This window comes from Branchiostoma lanceolatum, chromosome 3 (genome assembly GCF_035083965.1).
Source record: "Branchiostoma lanceolatum isolate klBraLanc5 chromosome 3, klBraLanc5.hap2, whole genome shotgun sequence".
In the NCBI taxonomy this organism is placed as follows: domain Eukaryota; kingdom Metazoa; phylum Chordata; class Leptocardii; order Amphioxiformes; family Branchiostomatidae; genus Branchiostoma; species Branchiostoma lanceolatum.
Window position 1 is genome coordinate 8134046 of NC_089724.1, and position 24617 is coordinate 8158662.

Consider the following 24617-nt stretch of genomic DNA (forward strand, 5'->3'; position numbering starts at 1 on the left):
TTTTGCCCCTTTATAGATAAAACTTATTTCAAATTTCAACTAAAACGATACGTATTAATCGTTAAGTTTTTTTCATGTCATATGTTTATCATATAAACTGACATATGTGCATATGAAAATAGACATTCCCGTATTTTCGTGTCGTCTCGTCTGAAAGTCTGGGAACGAGAGTGGTTGCCGTGAGACTTGTGAGAAAATGGCGGCGTCGGTGAGTTTTACAAAGATGTTTCTAGATTTTTCTATTCCTCTATGGCGTCCCTTGTAAAATAAACAGATTACTCCTCGCCATTTGATACAAATTTATCTATATAAAGATATGGTATTGTCCAATCCAAGTGTAATATGGCTTAGTTTATGTTGGGAGAGTGTTTGTGCATGTTGGCGCGGGGACCGCATGGTGGGGAGGGGGGCGACTTGTGGCGCCAGTTTTGTAGTTTCGAGCTAAAACCACCTGCAGAAGACAGAAGGGTTTAATGTTACGACACTGTCTTTAGTAACGATTCCCTAGACACTGGTAATGTCATCTTCATTACCTCGTGTCGAGGTGTCTATTCTTATAAGTAGTCTTGCAAATCTCCTTCACTCTCTCCTTTATACCTTTATACCATCTTCAGTCGAGGAAGGCAGCGCCTGTTGTGGACTGATCTATTCGCTTCCGCCGTGTTCGTGCATTAGCTCCTTCCAATGTCGATCTAGTTGATTCTTGAACTGGTTAACTGTTCTCCCATAGCTTAGTCAGCCGTCGGGGCAGCATAGCTTACTACCACAGATTTGGTAAAGAATATAAAAAAAGGAGTCTTTTAGGAGAACTCAAGTCACAAGTAAGAAAAACAACTGTACCCAGAGGTTTTTCCTTTATGTAGGCTAAGGAAAATAAATTTTGAACGGCTCATGTAGAATGTTCAACCTGTCCACTCATACAATAGCATCAATAGCTTTCTATGTGATTGTTATGTGTTAAAAGACATTTAACAATATGAATGTATGAAGCAAGACATGTTTAACTGTTAACAGGAAGCAGCAGCTAAAGTTCAGGAGGTTCGAGAAGTGACAAGAATTGAGCGCATTGGTAGGTATAATAAAGATTCAAATTAATGTTAATGTTGAACTCTTACTTGTCCTCTTGTTTCCCTACTATGGACTATATAGTGTTTACAATCCTTTCCATCATCATATTAAATCCATCTGAAAAATCTTTTGTATTGGAGAACTTTCTACATAGTTTGTGTGAGATGTATGCATCAGTATTTTGGTCCAGCTTACGGCATTACAAACATTTTCATGCAGGTGCGCATTCACACATCCGTGGTCTGGGGTTGGACGATGCCTTGGAACCACGACAGGTAATGTATGCACATTTACTTCACATCCACAAAGTGTCACAGCATATCTTTTAGTAATGTTGTATTTGTAGTACACACAAAATAGATACACTTACATGCTGCTGATGCACGTTTATCATGTTGCTGTGGTATTGTATTTCTTCACAAATATTTACTGTAAAGTTTTGAGCTTTGATCCAACACAAAGAAGGAACCCACCATAAATTTTTGGTCTGAACTCCAACCTTTCTCAGATGTGTTGGATCAAAGTTCAAAACTTTACAATATGTACTCTACCAACACAGATGAGCTTTCATTTGAACTTCACAAATATTGTTGGCTTGATATTGCTTTTACACAATTAATTATTTCTTCCTTTCACAAATTGTTGCCATTTTCTTGGAGTGGGCCTTTGCCAAGTCAAGTCAAACAATTTTTGTAAAATATCTATTGTCTTGTATTAGTTTTGATTTAATTACCTATGTTCCGATATGTGCTCCACCAGGTGTCCCAGGGTATGGTGGGCCAGTTGGCCGCACGTAGGGCAGCTGGGGTCATTCTGGAGATGATCAAGGTACGTAACTGGCTGTTACACATGCAAACACTTGGTACATGTTACATGAGGTACTGCTACAGTTACAAAAAAGCCAGGAGACAGTAAACATCAAATCATTGACAAATTTTTAATTTCTGTGTCTCCTGTCATCTAAAGAATTATTGTCTGTGCACTGCCTAATGTGCCTATTATAATTTTTCACGCTTCGATGATTACATATTTGTACTTGGGACATAAGGTGTCGTAGGTCAGTATGTTCAACAAATACTGGTTGGCATTTTTCAAAGATTTTCTACTCACATATAAGTGTTCAGTTGGTCATAATTATAAACAGATTTAAGGTAAAGTTCATATTTCATCATTTGTTCCATAGGAAGGAAAGATTGCTGGTCGTGCTTGCCTGATCGGTGGACAGCCAGGAACGGGGAAGACAGCAATAGCTATGGGTAAGCAAGGACATTATATAATTATGTCCTTGGGGTAAGAAAACTTCTGGATCTACTTTGTCAAACACATTCAAATCCCTGATACACAGTGTTTTTTATATTCTACTTTCAGACTTTTTTCACAAGATATATTGTGCTAATTGGTCAGCTGGACGGGCTGCTAGGAATTTGATTTTTAGTCAGACTAGTGCCTCTGCAAAACATTGAAAACATTTTTTTCTAATACACTACTCTTTGTCTTAAACTATGGGTAGACATGTTATGTTTACCACTTATTTGCTACATTTGTACATGTACTATTCAAGTTTCTTGCCAGCTCCCGTCATTCCCAATTTCAATAAATTGATAGATGTTTGTACAAGGTGACAAAAAAAAAAGACTTTTTGTAGGATCTTTCCATCAATGGGATTGGGATAAAGCTGCAGCCCTGCTTCATATGATATTTTTCTCTAGGGGTATATAAAACATTTAAAGAAAGTTGATAAGTTCAACCCTACGTGGATGTACTACAGGTATGGCCCAAGCCCTGGGACAGGACACCCCCTTCACGGCCATGGCTGGGAGTGAGATCTTCTCCCTGGAGATGAGTAAGACAGAGGCTCTCACTCAGGCCTTCCGCAAGTCTATTGGCATCAGAATCAAGTAAGACAGCAATCTTGCACAACAACACACATGTATCACCCTGTAAAACGATAGGATATGAATGACATTTGCACGCGCATCAATTTCTGTCTGTTTTAAAAACAAACAAAAAAGTTTTTGGCCATACTGTAATGTAAAAGAGAAAATACATGCTGTAAATTGCAAAACAAATATTTCAGAAAACAGATGCTAATGTTGTAGAATGCCAAAGTCAATTCCAAAGTTTTTAAAGAACAAAAATCAATTCAATGTTCTGTGTGTTTAGTTCATCCTCCCTTACCACATAGATTTCATTATAAAACACTTTTTTTTTCTGAACTTTTTTTTTTGCGCGTTTGCATCAGTTTTGAGGTCCCTAGAGGATGTCATCCATATAGTCAAATCAACATGGCCTTATCACAATATCAGAGAGTCAACATACTTGGATGTATATACAGTAGAATCCGCTTAACTGCACCACCCATTTGTCAACGTTTTTGGTGCAATTATCCGGCTGGTGCAATTATGCGAAATGCCCAGCTGGACCGCACCACCATGGGCGAGGGGGTGTACAGTTAGTCAGAAACACTAGCACAAAGAAAACAGTCGAAATTATTCAGTTATTAACTTTATTTGTTGACCCTTTGCTGAAAATAAAAAAAAATGACCACGAACCTGTTTTGATTTTGCATTCTTTCATTTTTCCATGTGATCTACCGCATTACAACACACAGAATGTTACGGGGGAGGCATTCTGAAACATCGTCATGCCACTCATGGGATAACATTAGTGTTACATTACGTAGAGTGCAGTTGTCGATTTACGTAAATCATGTACCGCCATGAAACTAGGAATAGAAACTAAAACTTGGTTACTGATTACGGGTTACCCGCCCGGGACCTCCCATACGATTCCTATCAACGTAACTGTCAATGGAGACCGCCTTCTTTTGTTACTCAAAACAGTTTTAAACATATTGGCGGTGTTGCGCCTTTACAGTATTACACCGGCAGGTATCGGCTCATTTGTACCGCGCCTGCTGATTTTAGCGCACTTTTTCAGTTAACTTGTCGAGGATTTTTGGAAAAATTGGTGCAGTTATCCGGAATTGGTGACCATGCGCGGTGCAGATATGCGGAGTCACTAACAATGCAGTGAATGGGAACCGGTTTTGGATCTTGGGATTCGGTGCAATTAAATGGAAGGTGCGTTTATCCGAGGTGCAATTAAGTGGCTTCGTCTGTACAACCTCACACCTGTCTGTTTTTAGGGAGGAGACAGAGATAATTGAGGGAGAGGTGGTGGAGGTACAGATTGACAGACCAGCAACAGGAACGGTAAGTTTGCAAACTCCTGCCATCTGTTTTTGTCTTTTCCATTCTTGAATTTCAGCGTCAATTACTCATAGTGTACATGTATCATTGTGATATTGACAACCAGATGTTAAGCACACCCTAGCCAAAAAGCCTGTGGGAATGGCCCCTGTAACAATAATGTTACATGTAACTAGGGAGCACAACCTACCAAAAAAAACCACTGTGGGAATGACTCCTGTAACCATGTGTAACTGACAGGTGTATATTTCTGAAGCTGTAAATGTGTTGTGCAATGTACTAATGTATTGTTGAATAACTATGCATAGAAAAAAAGATATTGATAGTCAGAAACAATCGTGAGAAAAATTTACACCGTGTTCTTACCTTCAGATGCAACATTTTACCAATATTTACATTCATTTTTATGCTTCTTGCCAATAGGGAGCCAAGGTTGGAAAATTGACCTTGAAAACTACAGAGATGGAGACCATCTATGACCTTGGTACCAAGATGATTGAATCTCTCACCAAGGAGAAAGTGTCAGCAGGGTACGTATCTAAAAATTATTTTTGAATAACTTACGGTAAGTAACGTAATGTGATTTAGGGTGTTTCTTCCCCAACTTCCAGATAATTTTACTAAAATCCATGAAATTTTACACTGCAACGCACCCCCTACAGCATCGCTATAGTCTAAATGTCAGGAGAACCATGAAAAGTTAGATGCAACCTGGGCAGGGGTAAACAAGCTCTTCAGAAGTATCAACAGTTGGTAAATGCATTTAAGCTTGCGGGCATTTAATTTCGCTGTAGGGGTAAAATGGAGTGTTAGCAGTGGTTTTAAGTTCGCAGTTTTCGCAGTGAATGCTTAAAACTGCCACAAACGTTTCTGCTGCATTTGCAGTATGTTGTTTCCAGCAGTAAGCTCACAAAGTAGATGTTTACTCCCAACAGTGACATCATCACCATTGACAAAGCCACGGGCAAGATCACCAAGCTGGGGCGTTCCTTCACGCGCGCTCGGGATTACGACGCCATGGGACCGCAGACCAAGTTCGTGCAGTGCCCCGAGGGAGAGCTGCAGAAGAGAAAAGAAGTGGTCCACACCGTCACGCTTCACGAGATCGACGTCATCAACAGTCGCACACAGGGCTTCCTCGCACTCTTCTCTGGTATGGTGGCTTATCTGTCACTTCTGATATGAAGGGAACTTTGCCTTTTCTCTTTATTTCCGCTCACATATATTACGTTTATGTATCCATAGGATCTGTGGTATTTATGTTCCTTATAGTATGTTTTTCTATTCTTCTCATATTGTTGTTTTTATTAATATGTGAAAATGTAACAAAAATAAATAAAAAATAAAAATTTGCCTTTTCTGACTTTTAATGAACTAAGCAGCTTATCGGCTGACAAGTGACAAGGCAAAGTACTGTAAATGTAGAAATGTTTGCGGGGATTTAATATCGCAGTAGGGAGAAAATGGAGTGTTCGCAGTGATTTTGAGTTCGTGTTTGAAACAACAGTAACACTACAGTCACACAATGGAACGGCTTTTCATGGTGGTTTTAAGTCTGCAGTTAAGAGTTCACCACGAAAACCGTGAACATAAAACCACCGCAGACATTTCTGCATTTACAGTAGTATATTGATTAAATATTTTCTGTGTATTAACATTATTATGCTTGTCCTGTGTCAGTGTCCATGTGTCCACTCATTTTAGTGACTGGAGGAGAAACAGAGATAGAAATTAAGATTGCTTGAAAACAGACTCACTTTGCGTGATGTTGATTTTGATTATTTTGAGTTGTTTGAAATAGTTGAGATTGACATTAGAGCATGCATTATGAAACAAGTATTCAGTGCAGGTTTTTTGATATGAAATGTGTCAATCAAATATGAGAATTGATGGACAGTTACTTCATAACTTAAGCTAAGCCATCTAATGTAGTCTTACTAACTCCTCCATTACTATCAGGGGTCGTGTGGCGCAATGGCAGGGTGTTTGGCTCAGAACCCAGAGGTCCTAGCTTTGATTTGTGTCATGTCACCGTAGCCTGGGTGCCATCCTAATTTCTACCAGGGCTCCTACACTCGCTACACTTTTTGAGGGTAGCAAGTGTAGGAGCCCCGGTAGAAATTAGGATGTCACCCAGGCTAATGTCACCGATGCCCTTGGGAAAAGACATGACTTTCCTCCCTCTCCTAGGTGTAAAATGGGTACCTAAATACAGTTGGGTAGGTAAAAAGCAGTGAAAGGAGAAGGTTGGGCTCCACCTTCCAATACCGTGGATAACAACCCACTGCCCCTACAGCCTCAAGAAGGCTAAGGAACTACCTTTACCTTTTCTTTTACCTCAGGTGACACTGGTGAGATTAAGAGTGAAGTCAGGGAACAGATAAATGCCAAAGTGGCGGAGTGGCGAGAAGAGGGGAAGGCTGACATCGTCCCTGGGGTGAGTGATGTGATTTATGTTATGTTAGGTGTTCCCCAGACACAAGTAGAATGGTAGAGCCCAGGACCTAGGGGGAGACGGAGCCCCTGGGCTGGACAACAGCAGAGAGTTCTGAGGGGTCAGGCCGTGCGACCCCACTGGAATTAATAGCGTGTATCCAGATCTTCGCCTGATACTTTTACATGGACCCGTTACAATTTACACGTCTTCCTCGTCAGTCATAAGGAATGTTAAAGTTTGATGTTAATATTGAAACATGGTTTGCTAAAGTTAACAATTGCAATGAGAATTGAGAGACTAAATTTGAGGTACGTACATGTAAAGGGCAGGGAAGTCTCCAGGACCCGTCCCTCCGTCCCGGGACGGAAAGTTGTGTGTTGGGCCGAAAGAATTTTTCACCATTCCGTCCAAAAAATCTGAATTTCTTGGCATAAAAATTCTTGGCATGAAATTGATGAAAAGGTTATTTTTCTAACTCTAAGCTTAAAATGACAGATTTAACAAGGAAAAGGATAGTAAAAGCATTGTTTTCCAATAATCCATGTTTATGTTGATAGAGGTTAGACATCCAGGTAATAAGATATAAAATACGAAAAGTTACTCACAAGCAACAAAACCCATTCAGTTGCTTGATAGTGCTCCATGCTCACTGTGAGTTCCTGGAGAGTCAGAAACGGGTTATTCAGCTAGTTTGGCCCGAGACGTTAATGAATTTTGCCGGGGGATGATGGCGTACAGACTGATCATTGTTGTGGTGCCTCCAGGGACAGAAGGGATGTGGTGTCGTCAGCCGGCTACTAATTCACACTTACTAATAACCTTTTGGTGCAAGTGCCGACTTACTGCAAAGTGTATAAAAGCTATGGCATGAAACAACAAGTCTATTAGTTGCTATGGTAGCCGTTTCTTGGTCATAGGCCACAGGATTATTGCAGTTACAAAATAAGTCTGCTTAACGCTTGTTCAGTTATAAAACACCAGTGGTGACACATAGATTACATCTGTAATTTATTAAATCACACTCATATGACCAACCAAAACATACTCCATCAATACCATATATGTCGTGTTAAAACCAATATATGTATATACATGTAAGTTGTGCTCAGTTTCTCGTAACACTTTTTTGATTAATAGTTTGTTCATGTAATTTCGTAGAAAAGAATGATATTTTCGGTAAATATTACCGCTCTACACTTCTGCTAAATCTCTCTCTGTGTGAGATTTAGGGATTGAACAAGTGAAGGCAAACAGCCAATCCCCTAAACCTGCTCCCAGCGCACTTAAAAGCCTTACTGTGAGCCTGTATTTAAGTTATCTGATCCCATATATCTTGAACTAATGCATGGCACTTAGGCCTAAGAAAATTAATTTTGTGTTTTCTGTTACACTACTTTGAAAAGTAGGGTTGGTAGGTAGGAAGATATCAGCCAAACCAACAAATACATGTACAGAATAACATGGTAAAACATCAAGCCTCAGGGCACGGGTGTTTTCAACATTGTATTGTATTTATACAGATATTTGTAAAAGCACAAGTATATCAATAAGTAAATTATAAACTGAACAAAGAAGTACAATGTTTACAACACATTCCTACTGTTCAAAGCCTTCCCCTGTTAGCAAAGTGTGAAATACAGGATGTCTGCAAGAAAATATGCAAGAGTTCTTGGATTCTGTATTGAATTTTCATCACCCAAATGTCAGATAGGAAATTTTATGTACATTGCCAGTGGTCAGCCAAAAGAACAGGCTAGGGTCGGCAGGTTATTGCTAGGGTCGGTCGGGTAACCGAAAACACAACATTTTTTCTCAAAGCCTTAACATTGTAGCTTTACATACAGGTTTGACTTTTACGGTTGCTTCTTTGTGATGCCAAGTAATTCTGCCTGTAGGCTGTCAAGTACTGTATTCTCTGTAATTCCTTTACAGTACACGTTCTCAAGTTTCAGGATAGTTGAACTATTAGCAAAGGATACAATTATTGTTTGATTGATATTTTAGATGTACAGTATTTTGAGTGAATATTTTGATCCCTCTGCGAAAATGCAAAAGTTGAGAGATTACCATCAACCTTCAAACATTTATTCAGCCTTTTTAGAACTTTATATAACTCACCAATGGCACAGTAGTGCATGTCATATTTAGTTTTTTTTGTAGTCCGTATACAAATGTCAAATGTTGACATTTGTTACAAAACAGAAAGGGATTTGATAGACCTATATGTAGATTTAGTAGTTCTCCATGAATTATTATAGGTTATTATTGAATTTTGTCAATCCTTACAAATATCAGAAGTGTAAGTAACTAATATAAAGCCAAGAATTTGATGGACCAATGCTACTGGTAGACTTTACGCTGGCTACATGTAGTTTGAGAAGGTTCTTTTGTTGCTGCTATTTTGATCCTTTTTCTCTTAATCTACATGTAAACCAAAAATTACAACTTTAGGCAGTTTGATAGCTACACCAGTCCGGCACCCTGAAGAAGAAAACAGACCCCGTCCAGAGCTTGTTTCAAATTTGCTGGTTCTATCATTCTGTATCCCACAGTGTGCTAAGATGCAGGACTTATCTATATCTTCAGATTAGTGGCATTTCAAAGCCTGGCATGAAAAGACTTAAGGAAGCACTAGAGGTTGCCATGGAAACGGGGTGTGAATTAAATGTACGGGATTTTCTCCACATCAGAGGAGCTCAAGTTAAACGGAGTAACCTTTCTGACATTCTAATGATTAAGCACTAGCAGCATTTGTAGTATTACTGCAGCATGCTAACATACAAGGAACTGAAAGTGTTTTTTGAAACCTTTACATATTCAATTTTAACAGATATTATGACTGTTCGTAAAATTGCCTAACAAGTGTGAATATTGTACAAAGCCTATATTTTTGTATATACTTGCAATATATCGTAAAACTCTTCAAACAGTATTTGTTTTAGAGCATAGGCTATTTTTCTATCGATGTAAGCAAGCAGTTTTCTAACGCTACAATTTGCAAAGATTTTCATGACTTACTTTCTTTACTTCTTATCCTTTAGCACTCTGAAGTAACCGTTTGGCACCCAATTCCCTATTGGTTACAGAGTAAGGTAGCAGGGAGAGACGGTTAAAAGAGTTAGGCTCAGCAGGGAGAACGTTAAACCAGACTTGTGGAGCGAGGCTTGTTCTTGGACGGGGCCGTCTCCTGACAGCAGGCGCCATCCCCTGCTGGCTCCACTATTCTAACCTTCTTATTACTTGCCCCTCCATCTGTCCCCCCCTGTTTGTGGTCTGGCTTGGTATCAGCCAACACCACAGCATTCCCGGTGATGCTACTGGATGCAACCAACGCCGCCATGGCAGGGGGGTGGGGAGGGGTCGTGGTGGACTTACACGGTCCGACGTTCGGCCACTTGATGAACAAGTACATGGCCACAAACACCAACGAGCACGAGCTGAACCCGCAAAGGATGAAGACCTCCGTACGGTCAATAGGAACAGTCCTTTCCTCTTCTTCTTCTTCGGTCTTATTTGCGTTGATGTTATACTGCTCGGTTCTTGGCTGCCCTATGTCCAAGGACAGTGATGCCGTCACGTTTCCGCCTTGGTTTATCACGGTGCAGATGTACTCTCCGACATCCATGTCAATCACGGATTTGATGTGTAAGCAGTTTCCCTCTGTCCGTATGCGTCCCAGGGACGTATTCCTGCTGATGGTGATGTTGTGTGCTGTCAGCCACTGAACGTCCGTGGGAGACCCGCTGGTCATGTGACAGCAGAGTGAAGCTGGCATCCCGTTCTCCACCACTACCTTCTTGGAGTAAACAGTTAGTACGGGCGGAGCGCAGTAGAAGTCTTCCTGTTTTAGAGAGGCGATTTTATGCAGGCGCAAACTTTCGGGAAGGTGGCATTTGTACAGATGACGGTACGCGTCCATTCCTTGAGGCACCAAACCGGAATTCAGCCACTCCCCAAACCACCTCATTTGACAGTTGCACTTGTACGGATTGTCGTGCAGGAAAAACGCGTTGGCTTGAGGCATGTTTCGGATCTTTGGATCCAGAACCTGTATCCTGTTTTCGGTCAGATCCAGTTGCTCCAGCATCGGTAGCAGGAAGAGGGAAGTCCAGGGAAACGTGGTCAGTTCATTTTTCCCAAGGTAGATTTTTTCGATCCTGAACAGTCCGCTAAACGCCATGGAATCCACTTCTGTGATGGTGTTGCCCACAAGAAACAGCTGACGAAGCTTGCTCAGCCCAGTGAAGTAATATTCCCGCACTTCTGTCAACTTGTTGTGTCTTAGATCGAGTATTTTCAAGTGTTTAAGCATGGAAAACGCACGGAATTTGATGCCCACAATTTCGTTCCCAGCCAAGTAGAGTTGCTGCACCTGTGAGAGCTGTTTGAAGGTGTCTGCTTGGATGTAGGTGAGGTTGTTTTCGGTGAAGTCCAGGTGGTCAGTGTCGGCCGGCAGGCCCTTAGGGACGGTGGCCAGCCCTGCGGCCTGACAGTTGACCATGCTGACCAGACACTCGCACCCTTCTGGACACCCCCATGTTGTGTGCAGACACAGGAGTGTAGAACAGATCAGTAGTGCACACAGCCTAGTCATCCTTGGTACTTGCTGTATCATCGGGTTACATCGTAGTTTTAAACTGTAGTGTAGAAGTCAGCAAATATAAGGTATAAGTGGTTTTCCTCTGCTTAACCAGTCAGACTAAGAATGGGTTGGAATTATTGCAGATACAGGTTTAAAGTAGTGATATTTTAGTAGCACTGATTCATTTGTTAACACAAATAACAGTTAGCTTCTCATTTGAAGATGACTGCTTTACCTTTTTTCGGCCGGACAATAAGTTGAACTGGCATGATTCCAAATTCATTTAGTTACCTAATGTCACAAATAGCCAATCTCTTTTCTCTAATCAACAAGCTCTAGCATTGTTCGCAAACAATATCTAATATATTAGTGGCAAAAAACTGTAAAGTTAAAGTTACAAACCTTTTCTGATGCACTGTTGCTCAGTCTAGGCTTGAATGTCTTTTAGAAAAGTGCAAACACTTAACATTTCCTCAGAAAGCTCCGCTGCTCAGATACAGGGCGGTCGTGAGAGTTCTACAGAACCGATTGTGTCGGCTTATTTCATGGTACTGATTGTGCTTGCAGCAAAACTAATCAGAATTCTTCAGTCACGAATAACATCGGGTGATACCATTGCACACGCAGGGAGACTGTGTAATCGAACAAAGAGAAAAATTGGAAGCACTCTTTTGCAATAAGCTTCCAACCAGGTTGGTATTTCTTGGTATTAGCTCGCTGTATGAAGGTTGATGGTAATGTAAGATTACTAGATTTGCTGATGTTTTCCCCTTAGCCAAAATGTGCACTCTCACATTTGTGCGATGATTTTAAGTCTGTATTAATTTGACATGACATTTTGACAGGCAGAGTGATCACCATGAAAAGGTGCCAACTTTTTCATTACTGGTCTCTTCTTCCCAAGAGACAAGCATACATGTGGGTCAGGAGTTTATATATTTTGATAAATCATTTTTTATCGATGGCACGAAAGAAAGCTTTGAGCTTGGATATGAAAAAAAGTACCAGTAGTAAATGTACCTCTACTTTTGTTAACAGTTGTTGCTAATTCAATGGGAAACAAGATATAAAAACTGGAAGTTCTGCTGCCTAGGACCTAGGAAAGCCACCAGTGGACCCAGAATCTGATTTTTTTTCATTTTCTACACCTACCAACAAACCAAATATCATAAAGATCTATCCATGACTTTGCAAGTTACGCTGTTAACAAACAGACACACACACACACACACACACACACATACACACACACATACAAAGACTCAGGTACCCACCTGAAAACATAACAGGTTCTTCTAAGTTCTTGGCAAAGATAACTAATTCACCCATCACCAGTTGTGTAGTATGTGCATGAGCTGTAACACTGCTGTCAGCAACATTGGTGAACCGAGTTAATTTGTTTGCTACTGGAAATTAGGAATGAGTTATGTCAGACAATTTTCAATTGTGACTACTACTACTACTACCTGTAAGGTCAAAACTGATGCTGTAATGTACATGTATTACATTAAATGTATCACTACCCTTACAACTTACATGCATCTCTTAGGGCTGGATTGATACCCAAATTATAAAATCCCTGTGGCCCAACTACAAATTTGATATAGAGCTGCCTGGACTAGATTAATTTTGGTCAATTGAGAAGCATTCCTAATTGATTGTGATTGTTCGCTCCAGCAGCTGGGGGCACACACTAGGTGGCTGGAATTGATTAAGTTTGGCTGATTTAATTTCTCATGACTGTACATGTCAAAGTCCCCAGGGGGTGTGAATATGGTACAAAGGGTATAGCAGGTTTTGTTGAGGGATCAAGTCTGTAAGTCAGGTGCAACGGCAGGATTACAATGTCTGGTACCCTGCCCTTTCATAGTGTTGTGTACCTAAACTCAGGTTCAGGTCCGGACTTATAAGTCCAGACCTGGTCCGGACTTATAAGTCCGGACCTGAACCCATGGCATACGTGTGCTGAAGATAATTTTTTTCAGTTAAATATGAAATTGCATATTGGCATAAATTTAACATGCAATTTGAAAACTATACAATGCAAAATTATATACAGTCAGTAGTAAACACAAAAGTTCAGTTCTAAACACAAAAACTGCAATGTTTTTGGAAATTTCATGATCTAAGGAAGGTTTAAGATGCTAAAAGGAGAAATTAGAAAGCAATTTTTTTGGCAAGTCCAGATTTGTTTGCAGATGTTTTGGTTTTTTTTGGACTTGAACCTCAATGTTTTTAGAAGTCCAGTTCAGGTCAGGTGTTTAGGTACGCAGCACTGGTGTAAGGATCAACTCTGTAAGTCAGGTGCAATGGCAGGATTCCGATGTCTGCTACTCTGCCCTTTCTAGACACATGCTTCTAACACCTGTAGATTTCTTTAGGTTTAGAAAAGTTCATAAGAATAGGAAAAGGGGAGAGGCTTTGTCAAAATGTTAGTGATATTATTTTAGGGACCGTCGGGAGGCAAATTATTTATATACTTAGGTGATAATATTAAAGCAAACAAATTATAGATCTAAGATATGTAAAATACACCTGTTGTTAGAGCCATTCATTGCTTGTGACAGCCAAGACATAGAAGTAATATACTGTAAATACAGAAATGTGGTAGTTTAATGTTTGTGGTGAACTCTTAACTGCAAACTTAAAACCACTGCGAAAAGCCATTCCATTGTGTGACTTTAGCACTATTATTGTTTCAAATGCAAACTGAAAACCACCGCGAACACTCCATTTTCTCCCTACTGCGAAATTAAATCCCCGCGAACATTTCTGTAATTTTAAGTAACTCATAGTTGTAATGATGTATGTATGAACTTGACAATTCAATCTCAGGAGGCAATATTTGAGCTTTGAGTCTAGCAGTCCATCAACAGCACTGTCATATACTGCATTTACGTTCACGGTTGTGTAGTGGTCGCTGTTTTCCAGATGGCCTTTTCATTACAAAATTAAAACCACTTAAAATACTTGTTCTGCGAACTCTGAAAAACCACCACAAACACTCCATTTTCTCCCTACTGCAAAATTAAATCACTTTGTTGAACTTAAATGCATTTGCAGTCAAGCAAATCTATGTTACACAACTGTTGACTTATTCAAGTTTTTGTTGCATTAGCATATATGTTTCTTTCCTACAATGAGATATGCCTATAACATGTACATCTACATTTGTACCTGTATCAGGGCTGTCTCCAGCTCCAATTTTTTTTCTGTCCTACTCATTGTTTGGTAGCCCATTTATATGCATACTATTAATTTCTGTTTTTAAATCTGTCATTCTAAGCTTACAAAACTACATTTTCATCATTTTCATGTCATGGAGTTCAATTTTTTTTTGACGGATCTGGTGAAATTTCTGTCTGTCCCAGCAAGCAAATTTCCATCCCAGGATGGAAGGACAGGTGCTGGAGACAGGTCTGGTCTGGATAATAGTAATGTTAGGCATGTGCCAACACTGTGTACTTCTGTGTTTGCAGGTGTTGTTCATAGACGAGGTCCACATGTTGGATATCGAGTGTTTCTCCTTCCTGAACCGTGCCCTAGAGAATGACATGGCTCCCATCCTCATCATGGCCACAAACAGGGGCATCACCAGGTACATGTAAAGCACTCAGTAAATCCATGCTTATATCATACTGCTTAACTATACAATGTATCTCTCTTTCAGATTTGTATAGTTGTTTGCCAAAATCATGTTTGAAAACCTACCAGGTAAATTGCTCAATGATATCATTCTTATATCACACTATATTTCAAATTTGTAGCATTAGTTATTTTGCATAATATCAAGTAGCTGCAGTCATACTACTCAGCTGTACATTGTGTCTAGGTATTTGACAAAATCTCTCTACTATAAGCCTGTCACACAGTCAACAAGCTATGACCTTTGTTGATCACCATAGACACATATTTTTCTCCTGAAAATTTACCCCATCACATTGCACTGTGAACATCGGCTGGTCTAGCGAAATTGCGCAATGATCGAGAGAAATCTGGGCACATTACTGCCAGGAATGTCATTTAGAGCTTGCAGACTCTCAATTTTTCTGCTGTGGGACGGGCATTTTGACTATTAGTAGCCTGCTTCTGCGCCTGTACTGCAAGGCTTTGTTATTTGCCAAATGCTAGAGACTTCTTTATGGAATTTTAATTGAGAAGTCTGTACAACTATACGGTAGTACTTATTAGCAGTCATCTGGGCCTATTCTGGACTTACCAATACTGTGTAACTTCTTAACATGTCAATTGTGCCACAGCACTGTTATCCATTCCAGATAGCCAGAGAACTTCAGAAGATTATTTTCAAAATTAGTTTTGTTACTTTTTCTTTCTAACATGACATGTCTGTACCCTGTAGGATTCGCGGCACCAACTACAAGTCCCCCCACGGGATCCCCATCGACCTGCTGGACAGACTGCTCATCGTGTCCACCTCACCGTACTCCGAGAAGGAAATCAGACAGATCCTCACCATCAGGTAGGGAGAAAAAAAACTTCCCATTAGTAATTTTAGTACGTTGTGTTGACATAACTGATTAGGGTGTTTGGCCCAGAACTCAGAGGTCCTGTGTGACAATTGTCACCGATGTTGTGCCATTGGGTACAACTTTCCTCACTCCGCCCAGTTGTAAAAATGGGTACCAGACTTTGGTTGGGCAGTAAAAGACAGTGGAAGACGAGAGATGGGCTCCACCTTCCAATATCATGGAATCCAATAGCACAGTGGATAACTACCCCATCAGCCTCAAAAAGGCTATGGGACTGCCTTTTTACTTTATAAGCTAGGATAAAGTCTGGGAAAATATGTTTGCCACTAAAACTTTTCTTGGAACATTTAAATTCTGACCTTAAAATCTCATTATGTATCAGCAATGTAGAATGCTCAGGATGACAGACCTTACTAATAACCTAAGGAAGACCATGATCTAAAAAATTCCCTTACAATGACTTAACATTCACGAGGTGTCTTCAGTCTTCACAATGTATAAATTCTTAGATTTAAAGAAAAAGAGCACAGTTAAATCCCTTTGTCCCAGATATAGTCATCCATTGTCTGAAGTTGACAACAGATGCATCTCGAAGTATGCTTAAGGTTTAAATCCACTTCTTCTCCACAGGTGTGAGGAGGAGGATGTGGAGATGAGCGATGATGCCACCACCATCCTCACCAAGATCGGCATGGAGACGTCCCTCCGCTACTCCATCCAACTCATCACGGCAGCCAACCTGGTCTGTCGCAAGAGAAAGGTACTTGTCTCCTCCTGGGATTTTTGTCTCGCGCACAGGGCTGTCTGCAGGACCCGTTCCTCCGTCCTAGGATGGAAATTTGCTTGTTTGTTTGTTTGTTTGTTTATTTGTTTTACCAGAAATATATGTCGCCTGGTGGCGTTTTTCAAAGATTTCTGGGGGGTAAAACCTCTAACATATAAATACAAAGCAACATTTTAAAATATCAAATAATGACAAATAATACAGCAATAAAGGTTAACTTGAAAATATAAATGGTTTTATTCGCAAATTCATACAGAGCTAAAACAACATTGCAGCCTAATGATACAAAGTAAAAAGGCTGAATTACGCAGTTTCAGGGAATACACAACTGTACAAAATATCATCAATATTTACAAACCTAACCAAAACTGAACAACAAGGATATGTAGAAACGGTAGTAGGGTGATTACACAATAGGTATAAGTTACAATACGCTGTTCAGGAGTTTTGACAAGTACGGAATGGCACTGTTCCTGTACCTGTCAGATCTTATAAAGGGTATGCTAAGCTGGAAACCCCCTTTTAAGTCCATATTGTGAACTTTATTGCGGGTGGGGGGTAGCCAGGGTCGAAACGTTGGTGAATTCATCAGAGATTTTGCAAACTTAAGACAGAGTGATTCCCTTCTTGCTTTTAAAGTGCAGAGGTTAAAAGTTGAAAGTGCGTCAGCATAGGAAGTATAATTATTGCCAAGTATGATTCTGAGGGCACGTTTTTGAATGCGTTCAAGTTGGTGGGATTGTAGAGTGGTTAGACCTGCGTGCCATACTGGGACTGCATATTCTATGACTGGTCGGACATATAGTAAATAAATTTCGCAAAGATCTTCAGTGCAGACACCAGAGCGTTTTAGCTTTTTAAGCCAGAAAAGGCGCGAGCTTGCTTTTTTTATGATTGTTGTGACATGTTTTCCCCATTTCATGTCGGCAGAAATCCAAACACCCAAAATACAGGCATCCTCAGTGTACTGAATGGCTTTGCCATTCAGTAACATTACAGGGGAAGGGGTAGGATCCTTCATGAAAGTGATACAAATTAATTTACACTTATCTTCATTCAATGACATACAATTTTGTGATGACCATGTGTCCAGTTGGTTAATTGCTGTCTGCATAGAAGATTGTTCACTGAAAAGTCTACTTTCTTTTACCGTTAGATCATCTACATACTTCCATCTGTTAAGAAAAAATTGCATCGCATCATTTACATATACTAAAAAGAGGACAGGCCCTAATTTTGTACCTTGTGGAACTCCTGATGCAATTTTCTCCCAAAACGATGTTACACCTCGGTACCGAACACACTGTGTACGGTCATTAAGAAAACTACAAATCCATGGTAAGATTGAAGTGCGTACACCACAAGTCAACAGTTTACGGATTAGTAGAGTATGATCGATTCTATCGTACGCCTTGCTAAAATCAGTTAACAGAACAGTCTGAACAGTTTTGGGGGTTTCAGCGTCACGAAGAATAGAGTCGATCAAATTTATCAAGTAGTGAACTGATGAGCGCCCCTTTCTGCTGCCATATTGGTTGGGGTCCAAAACTTTGTCTATGTCTTGAAGAACCCATTTAGTAATAAAGGATTCGAACGTTTTTATAAAGACAGACGTAAGTGATATAGGTCGTAGATTTTCTACTGATGCTGGGCTTTTCTTTGGAATTGGAGAAATAACAGCCTCCTTCCATTGTTTGGGGACACGCCCCTCCTCCAAAGAGCAATTGAAAAGATGGGCAAGAATGTCACTTAATTCAACAGCAAACGTTTTGACGATTTTGGGGGAAATGTTATCCGGACCACAACTTTTCCTGGCATCAAGGCGTTTCAAAATTTCATAAACTTCATACGAATGAATATGCGGCGGTTTTGAAGGAGAAGGCAGGTAAGACGGCAACGATTCGAAATCAAGACATGGAAGTTGGTTCACAATGTCTGAAAAGTGGCGATTGATCGCAGCAGCGATCTCTTTGTCAGTTAGAGGTGAACTGCTGGGAACAGACACTGATACATTACGGCGGACATTAAGAATGTTTCGTATAGACATGTGCCATCTTGCTGGATTCTCCTTCTTTAAAACATGTATCTTATGAACATAATGTCTTTTCCTTGCCTTCGTACACAATCGGTTCACACGGTTCCTTAGCTTTCTATATAATATCATATTACGGGAATGAAAAGCTTGTTGTCTTCTCTTGATAAGAGATTTAATTTGAGGGGTAACCCATTCTTTGTCTGAATTGTGCTTAACAACAGATTTCATAGGAAAATGGAGGTCTATTCTCCTTTGAAGAGTTTGATAGAAAGTATTAACTTTACTCTGGATATCGTTGGCATCAAAAACTTCTGTCCACGGGTGTGACGAAATCCATTGTCCGAAAGAGCGGACCTCGGAATCTTTAAAAGGGCGAAATTGTGACCTAGTTTTAGTATTAATAGGTATATGATCATGGGGAGACCATATTACCGTATTATGATCACTCATTGCCAAAGGTTCCTCGATTCGAGGATCCTGATAAAAGGGCTTTAAATTTGTAATAATCAGATCAAGAATGGCTTCTCCCCTGGTGGGCTGTGTTACAAGCTGATTTAGCTGGGTTCCATGGACAATATTACTGATATCACATCTATTAAAATCCCCCAAAACACATATTCCCGCATTAGGGTATCTAGTATTAACCATATCAATGCTGTCTATGATGTGTTTACATAACATTTCCTGGTACGAAGACGCTGGAGGGTTATAAACTGCACAAATAGCAATATTAGAAATTGAGCGTGGCAGCCAAAAGGGCTTGACCAGTACCTACAGACACTCAAGTTCTATGGGTACTTCAATAAAATTTATGATTTCTGTAGGTATGGAATCTTTAACATATATAGCAACTCCTCCACCGCGGCCTTCGGTACGACATCGAGAAAATAGGTTAAAGCCATTCACATGTGTACATTCTGGAGGATGCTCATAAGAAAACCAGGTTTCAGAAATGATGGCAATATCTACCTTATTGTCATTCAAAGAAACAGAAAGGTCTTCTAACTTATTTAAAAGGGATCGAGCATTACTAAGCAAGAAAGATGGCAGCCTTCTAGTCAAAGATGGTAAATTGTTGCCCTTAGTACTTAGTCCCACATTCTTTCGGCCATCCTCAGTAGTCTCGTCTGCTCCGCTGTCCGGAACTTCCACCTGCTGCTGGGAGCTCCCCGTCCGTGAAAATCCACCGTCGTTGCTGTTGGCGACCTCACAGCGTCGGAGTAGGACGTCCCGACACGAATCCTCTGTTGCTTCTCACCCCTGATAAAGCTGATCAAGTTCATCGCCAGCTGGATAGTTCCCCGATTGTTCAAGTGTACTCCATCAGTGCATAAGTAGTGAGGTCCAATGTTGCTGTTGTCAATAAAAGTCATACCATTAGAAGTACACAATCCAGCCAGCCCAAGATTGATCAAGTGTGTTCGTTCTGGATCGGTATCAGCTCGCGAGATGACGCCGGATACCGCGATGTTCCGTGCACCAGTCTCCCGGAGAGTTGTTGTCAGGTTGTGGGTTTTGTCAATAACCGCCTGAACTGAGTCTTGGTTATTGTTGGTACCAGCATGTATGATTACAGAATGTGGGTTCTCAGATGAAACAATTCTGCGGGCCGGGGCAACCAACTGTTCAATGCGTGCTCCGCGATGTGTGAAGCATTTCACATTTCTGCCCCTCGACATCCTGTTGGGCTTCAGATGTTTGATCATTGAGTCACCAATGATCACAGTTTTTTCCGGTGCTTTGGACTGATAGAATCTCTGCTGTTGTTGTTTCCTGTACAAGTCAATCTGGTTATCCTCTTCGATTATGCTCGAATCACATTCCTCTGAGGAGACCAGCTGTACATCATCAGGGCAATCAAGCACTGAGAACCGATTGGTGGTTCTGATCGTTTCATCCGCACAGGTGGGTTTGTTATGCCGCCGTGTTGATCGGCCCTCATTTACATGACACCATTGAGAGGGTTTGTTGACATCAGTACTCTCGTTTGAGGGTTTGTTTACACCAGTCCTCTCGTTTGATAAGACCTGGATGATTTGTAGTAGAGAGGCATTTTCATCCCGAAGCCTTTGAACTTCACGAGCCAGATCATCCTGTGCATTACAAGTCTCATTTTCTCTTACATGTACTTGACATTCCAGCTGCTTGATTCTGTCAACAAGACACTTCACCGTCTCAGGGAGCATTTTGCAGTGTTCGCATACATGTGCCTGTGGGTCAGATTCACAACAGCTCGCTGATCCACACAGGAAACAAACGTTGGCAGGAATCGGTAGGCTTACATTGTGATCGCGGTTATCATCCAGTGATTCGGATCCCTTCCGCGAAGTGCTGCTTTTAACCAGGGTCACACCGTCACTTTCGTAGCTTTGACTGGACGATCCATTATCTTGGTTAGGGCGAATGCAATCTTTCAAGTCTTTACTGACCTCTCCGGAATTACTGAAGTTAAACAACGCTATAATGTCTTTAATAAGAGTAAAGCGCTGAGTAGAGTTCTTGTTTCGTCTTACTAACCTGCCATCAGATAGGTCGTCAGGGCTGTGGGGAAGGCTCTCGATGCTGTCAAATAACTCCTGACGAACTTCCTTCAGAGATTCCAGGGTGGAGGGGGCATTGTTTGTTGCAATTTCAGCGATCCGATCAGCCTGCCATGCGGGATTGTTCTGGTAGGATTCAAACTGGGACAGTCTGTCTATTATTCTCTCCTTCAAGCTGGAGGTTGTATCAGTTGTCGGAGCTGACATCACTAAGTCTAAGATACGGCGTCTGCGTCCCAGGTAACTAGAACAATGGAACAATGGCGGCGGCTTCACCCTCGAACTTCATGACAGAAATACACAAAAGTAAGCTTAAAATGACAGATCTAAGAACGAAAATCAACAAAATTGGCTCCCAAACAGAAAAAAATTAAAGCTGAAGACAACCCTGCTTATATAGCACAGGTAGACCTTGAAGTGGCTAGGACATGATCTTTTTCAACAAGTCTGTTCCCAAGGGGTGCCCTACCCCACCAAGAAGACTGATTGGTATGAATTTGCCATTCACATTTGAAAATCTGTTCAAGCTTACTGATTGGATACTAGTTGCTGCCCTACACAGCAGGAGAACCAATCAGTGAGCTTGGACAGATCCAAATGTCAAACATGAAGATGAGAACCTATGCCTGCCTTAATGAGAAATAAACTGTTCTCCAACTCAAAGTATTGACTTACCAGAATTATGTAATTTACTGTAAGTTCAGGCAAGTCCTTGGTTCAGGTAATATTGCTGTTGGTAATTTTAGTGGTTGGGGAGAAAGGGTTCACGGCATTTAATTTTATGGTGGGAACAAACATCACTGTCTCTAAATTCGAATGTTAGTGATCAAATATTTGCAACGATGAAATTTTAGTGATTGACTAGTGACCGTTAAAATAGCTATAATTATGTTACTGTTAACAAATAAAGAATTACAATACCAACTCAGATGAACTTTCATAATCTATATAATTCTATAGATTATTTCTACTGTTAGTCATAGATAAGATTAATTCTTTGTATTTGTTAACTTGTAGCAATAGTTCAACTCTAATGTATTAAGTTGCCATATATTGTACCAGTTACCATTGTCGCGCAATAAAGCTCTTCTTCTGCTATGCTTGCCTTCTTCACAAGTTTTGACATCAGTTTGTTTGTTTGTTTGTTGACTGTTGTATGTTTCCTGCCCCCCAGGGTACTGAAGTGAGTGTTGATGACATTAAGAGGGTGTACTCGTTGTTCCTGGACGAGCTGCGCTCCACACAGTTCCTGAAGGAGTACCAGCAGGAGTTCATGTTCAATGAGATGACAGGTGGGTCAGAAACATCGAAGGGAAGCTAAACTTATAATTGAAAAGCCTAGACTATACTTTACTAAATATATCCCATATAAATGTAAGTCAAGCTCTCAGTTGTTTAACATAGTTTAGAGCTCTGTCGCCATTTGCCACTTGCGTACTCGCCTGAGTAATTTGATTAATCAATTGTTAGGTCACAATAGGTGACGTCAGGCTCCAGCATTTCACAACCAGAATGAAGAAGGCTTTTCGATGTGGCTTTCCTGAGGATTGATTTCAAGGAATGTTCCGAATTCAAAGCTCACTAACTCGAATTCCCTCGAAGTTGACGGAAAATTTGTCAAAATCCATCCTCAGGAAAGCCAGATAGAAAAGCCCTATTCATACTGGTTGGGAATGCCGGAACCTTATGCCACATATTGTGACCTAACAAAATTGATCAATCCAGTCATTTTTCGTGGAGGTCAAAGGGAAGCTTCAATGTCCAGAACAGAAATTTTGCATGCAATATGTTACATAGTACTTTTGATACTCAATACTTAAGCTTCTTCCTGCTGCCTAACTCTGTAACCAATAGAGAATGGGATGCCAAATGGCTACTTCAGTGTGCTAAAGGTTAATACACCCGATGGATAACTTGTGTTGATGGTGTTTGTTGTTTCTATAGAAGCAGAACAGATGGAGACATCCTAGTGCATCCAATCTAGCCTCAACACTGTCTGTTTTGGAATGGCAACCACCAATGGTCCACAAGACAAGAGATAGCTACTGCATTGGAGTTGTATTGATTTTGATCCTGTCTGCTACCCTGGGAGCTGTTCCAATTGGATACAAACTGTTTTAGAAATGGGACAGCTAGCTTTACCATAGTAACACTACCACACATTTGGACATTAAACATGTCAAGTGAACATGTATTTCATGGGGAAGAACCTGTATTTCCCTTTCTTTACCTGAAAGTTTGTGTATGTGGGTCCTCGAGAACCTTGCTTTGAGATCATTCAGTTCATCCTCTGTGAGATAATATCACTGAAGAACCTTGCCTTGAGTTTCAAAGGGTCTTGCTTTGGAAATGTTTTGTACCAGTTTTATGATCCCAGAGCATCAGAATATTAGAATATTATCGGATCTAACTTCTAAGGGGCATTGGGAGAAAATAGTCACACATTACGGTGTATGTACTCTTAAGAGTAACCTATACTTGTTAAGAGTAACCTGTACAAAAACGTGTATCTTCAACTAGTACAAAGAAAAGTAGAAACAAGTTTTTGTTTTGGATCTAACATTTTGTTTGAATTGCTTTTGTACGTAATATCACATGTATACAAAAATACATGTACTAAAGTTTTGTGTGGATTGCAATTAAGTCAAATTAGAGGGCAATATGTTACATATACTTTGTGTATGTAGGTTGTTTTAGACGTTTTGTATAAGGACTTACCCAAAATGAACTTATATTTTGCCTTAGTGAAATTATGTTGAATTGGTCCTGTAGGCTGCACAGTGTTATTTGGTGACATTGAATTTTTATGCATGTGCATCTAGGAGATACGGAAATAAAATGAGGCTTCATTAAAAAATGGACACTCAGAATGCAGCAAGTTTATCTCCAAATTCCAGTAGAGTATATTTTTTTCACCGAAGTAGCTAGCTTAAGTTTTTTTTCTCCCGTCCTGTTTAGAATTGTACTGAATCTGTTTGTCACTACACTGATGTGTATGGATTTACTATCCATTTGGAGAAGGGTGAAATAATAAATTTGATCCTATCATCAACTGACTCTTGCTTGTTTGATTAATTTTATAGTAGAAAGAATTGTTAACAGAAAATGTAATTTTAATTAGATTTTAGTTAAAGTCCTTCCGCACCAGACCGTGCATAGGGCGTCTCCATCTCCATTTCAGTAGCCCTTGGGCCATGTAACTTTGTGCAATCACTACAGCAGGGGGCTAGTCCACTGGTAGTAATGTGTGTTTAACTACCATCATGATACTCTTTCCCAACCAGGATCGAACACGACCTACCGTATGCAAGGCGAACACTCTACCCATTAGGCCATTGCACAGACGACTGCCTTCTTACAATGTATAGTAATGACATGTGGCCTTGTGGATAGTGTTGTTGACTCAGAACCCGGAGGTGCTGAGTTTGAATCCCTGACAGGTCCCGATGTTGCAGCCCTGGGAAAAACA

General features: G+C 40.4%; 2 protein-coding genes across 2 annotated transcripts; one reads left to right on the top strand and one right to left on the bottom strand.

Annotated features, from left to right (window-relative positions):
- Window positions 1–120: 120 nt before the first annotated feature.
- Window positions 121–24200, top strand: LOC136429995 (ruvB-like 2). The gene is made up of 15 exons (XM_066420203.1): window positions 121–208; window positions 1015–1069; window positions 1288–1343; window positions 1828–1896; window positions 2252–2324; window positions 2837–2966; window positions 4217–4283; window positions 4704–4810; window positions 5216–5433; window positions 6623–6717; window positions 14779–14897; window positions 15660–15779; window positions 16420–16549; window positions 22323–22440; window positions 23093–24200. Exons 1-15 carry the CDS (start codon window positions 197–199, stop codon window positions 23116–23118), a joined length of 1395 nt encoding a protein of 464 aa, XP_066276300.1. The 5' UTR covers window positions 121–196; the 3' UTR covers window positions 23119–24200.
- LOC136429994 (leucine-rich repeat-containing protein 4B-like) lies at window positions 8206–11926 on the bottom strand. The gene is made up of 2 exons (XM_066420202.1): window positions 11702–11926; window positions 8206–11354 (listed from the first exon to the last, which is right to left on the bottom strand). The coding sequence occupies exon 2, from the start codon at window positions 11330–11332 to the stop codon at window positions 9857–9859; it is 1476 nt and encodes a 491-aa protein (XP_066276299.1). The 5' UTR covers window positions 11333–11354; window positions 11702–11926; the 3' UTR covers window positions 8206–9856.
- Window positions 24201–24617: the final 417 nt, after the last annotated feature.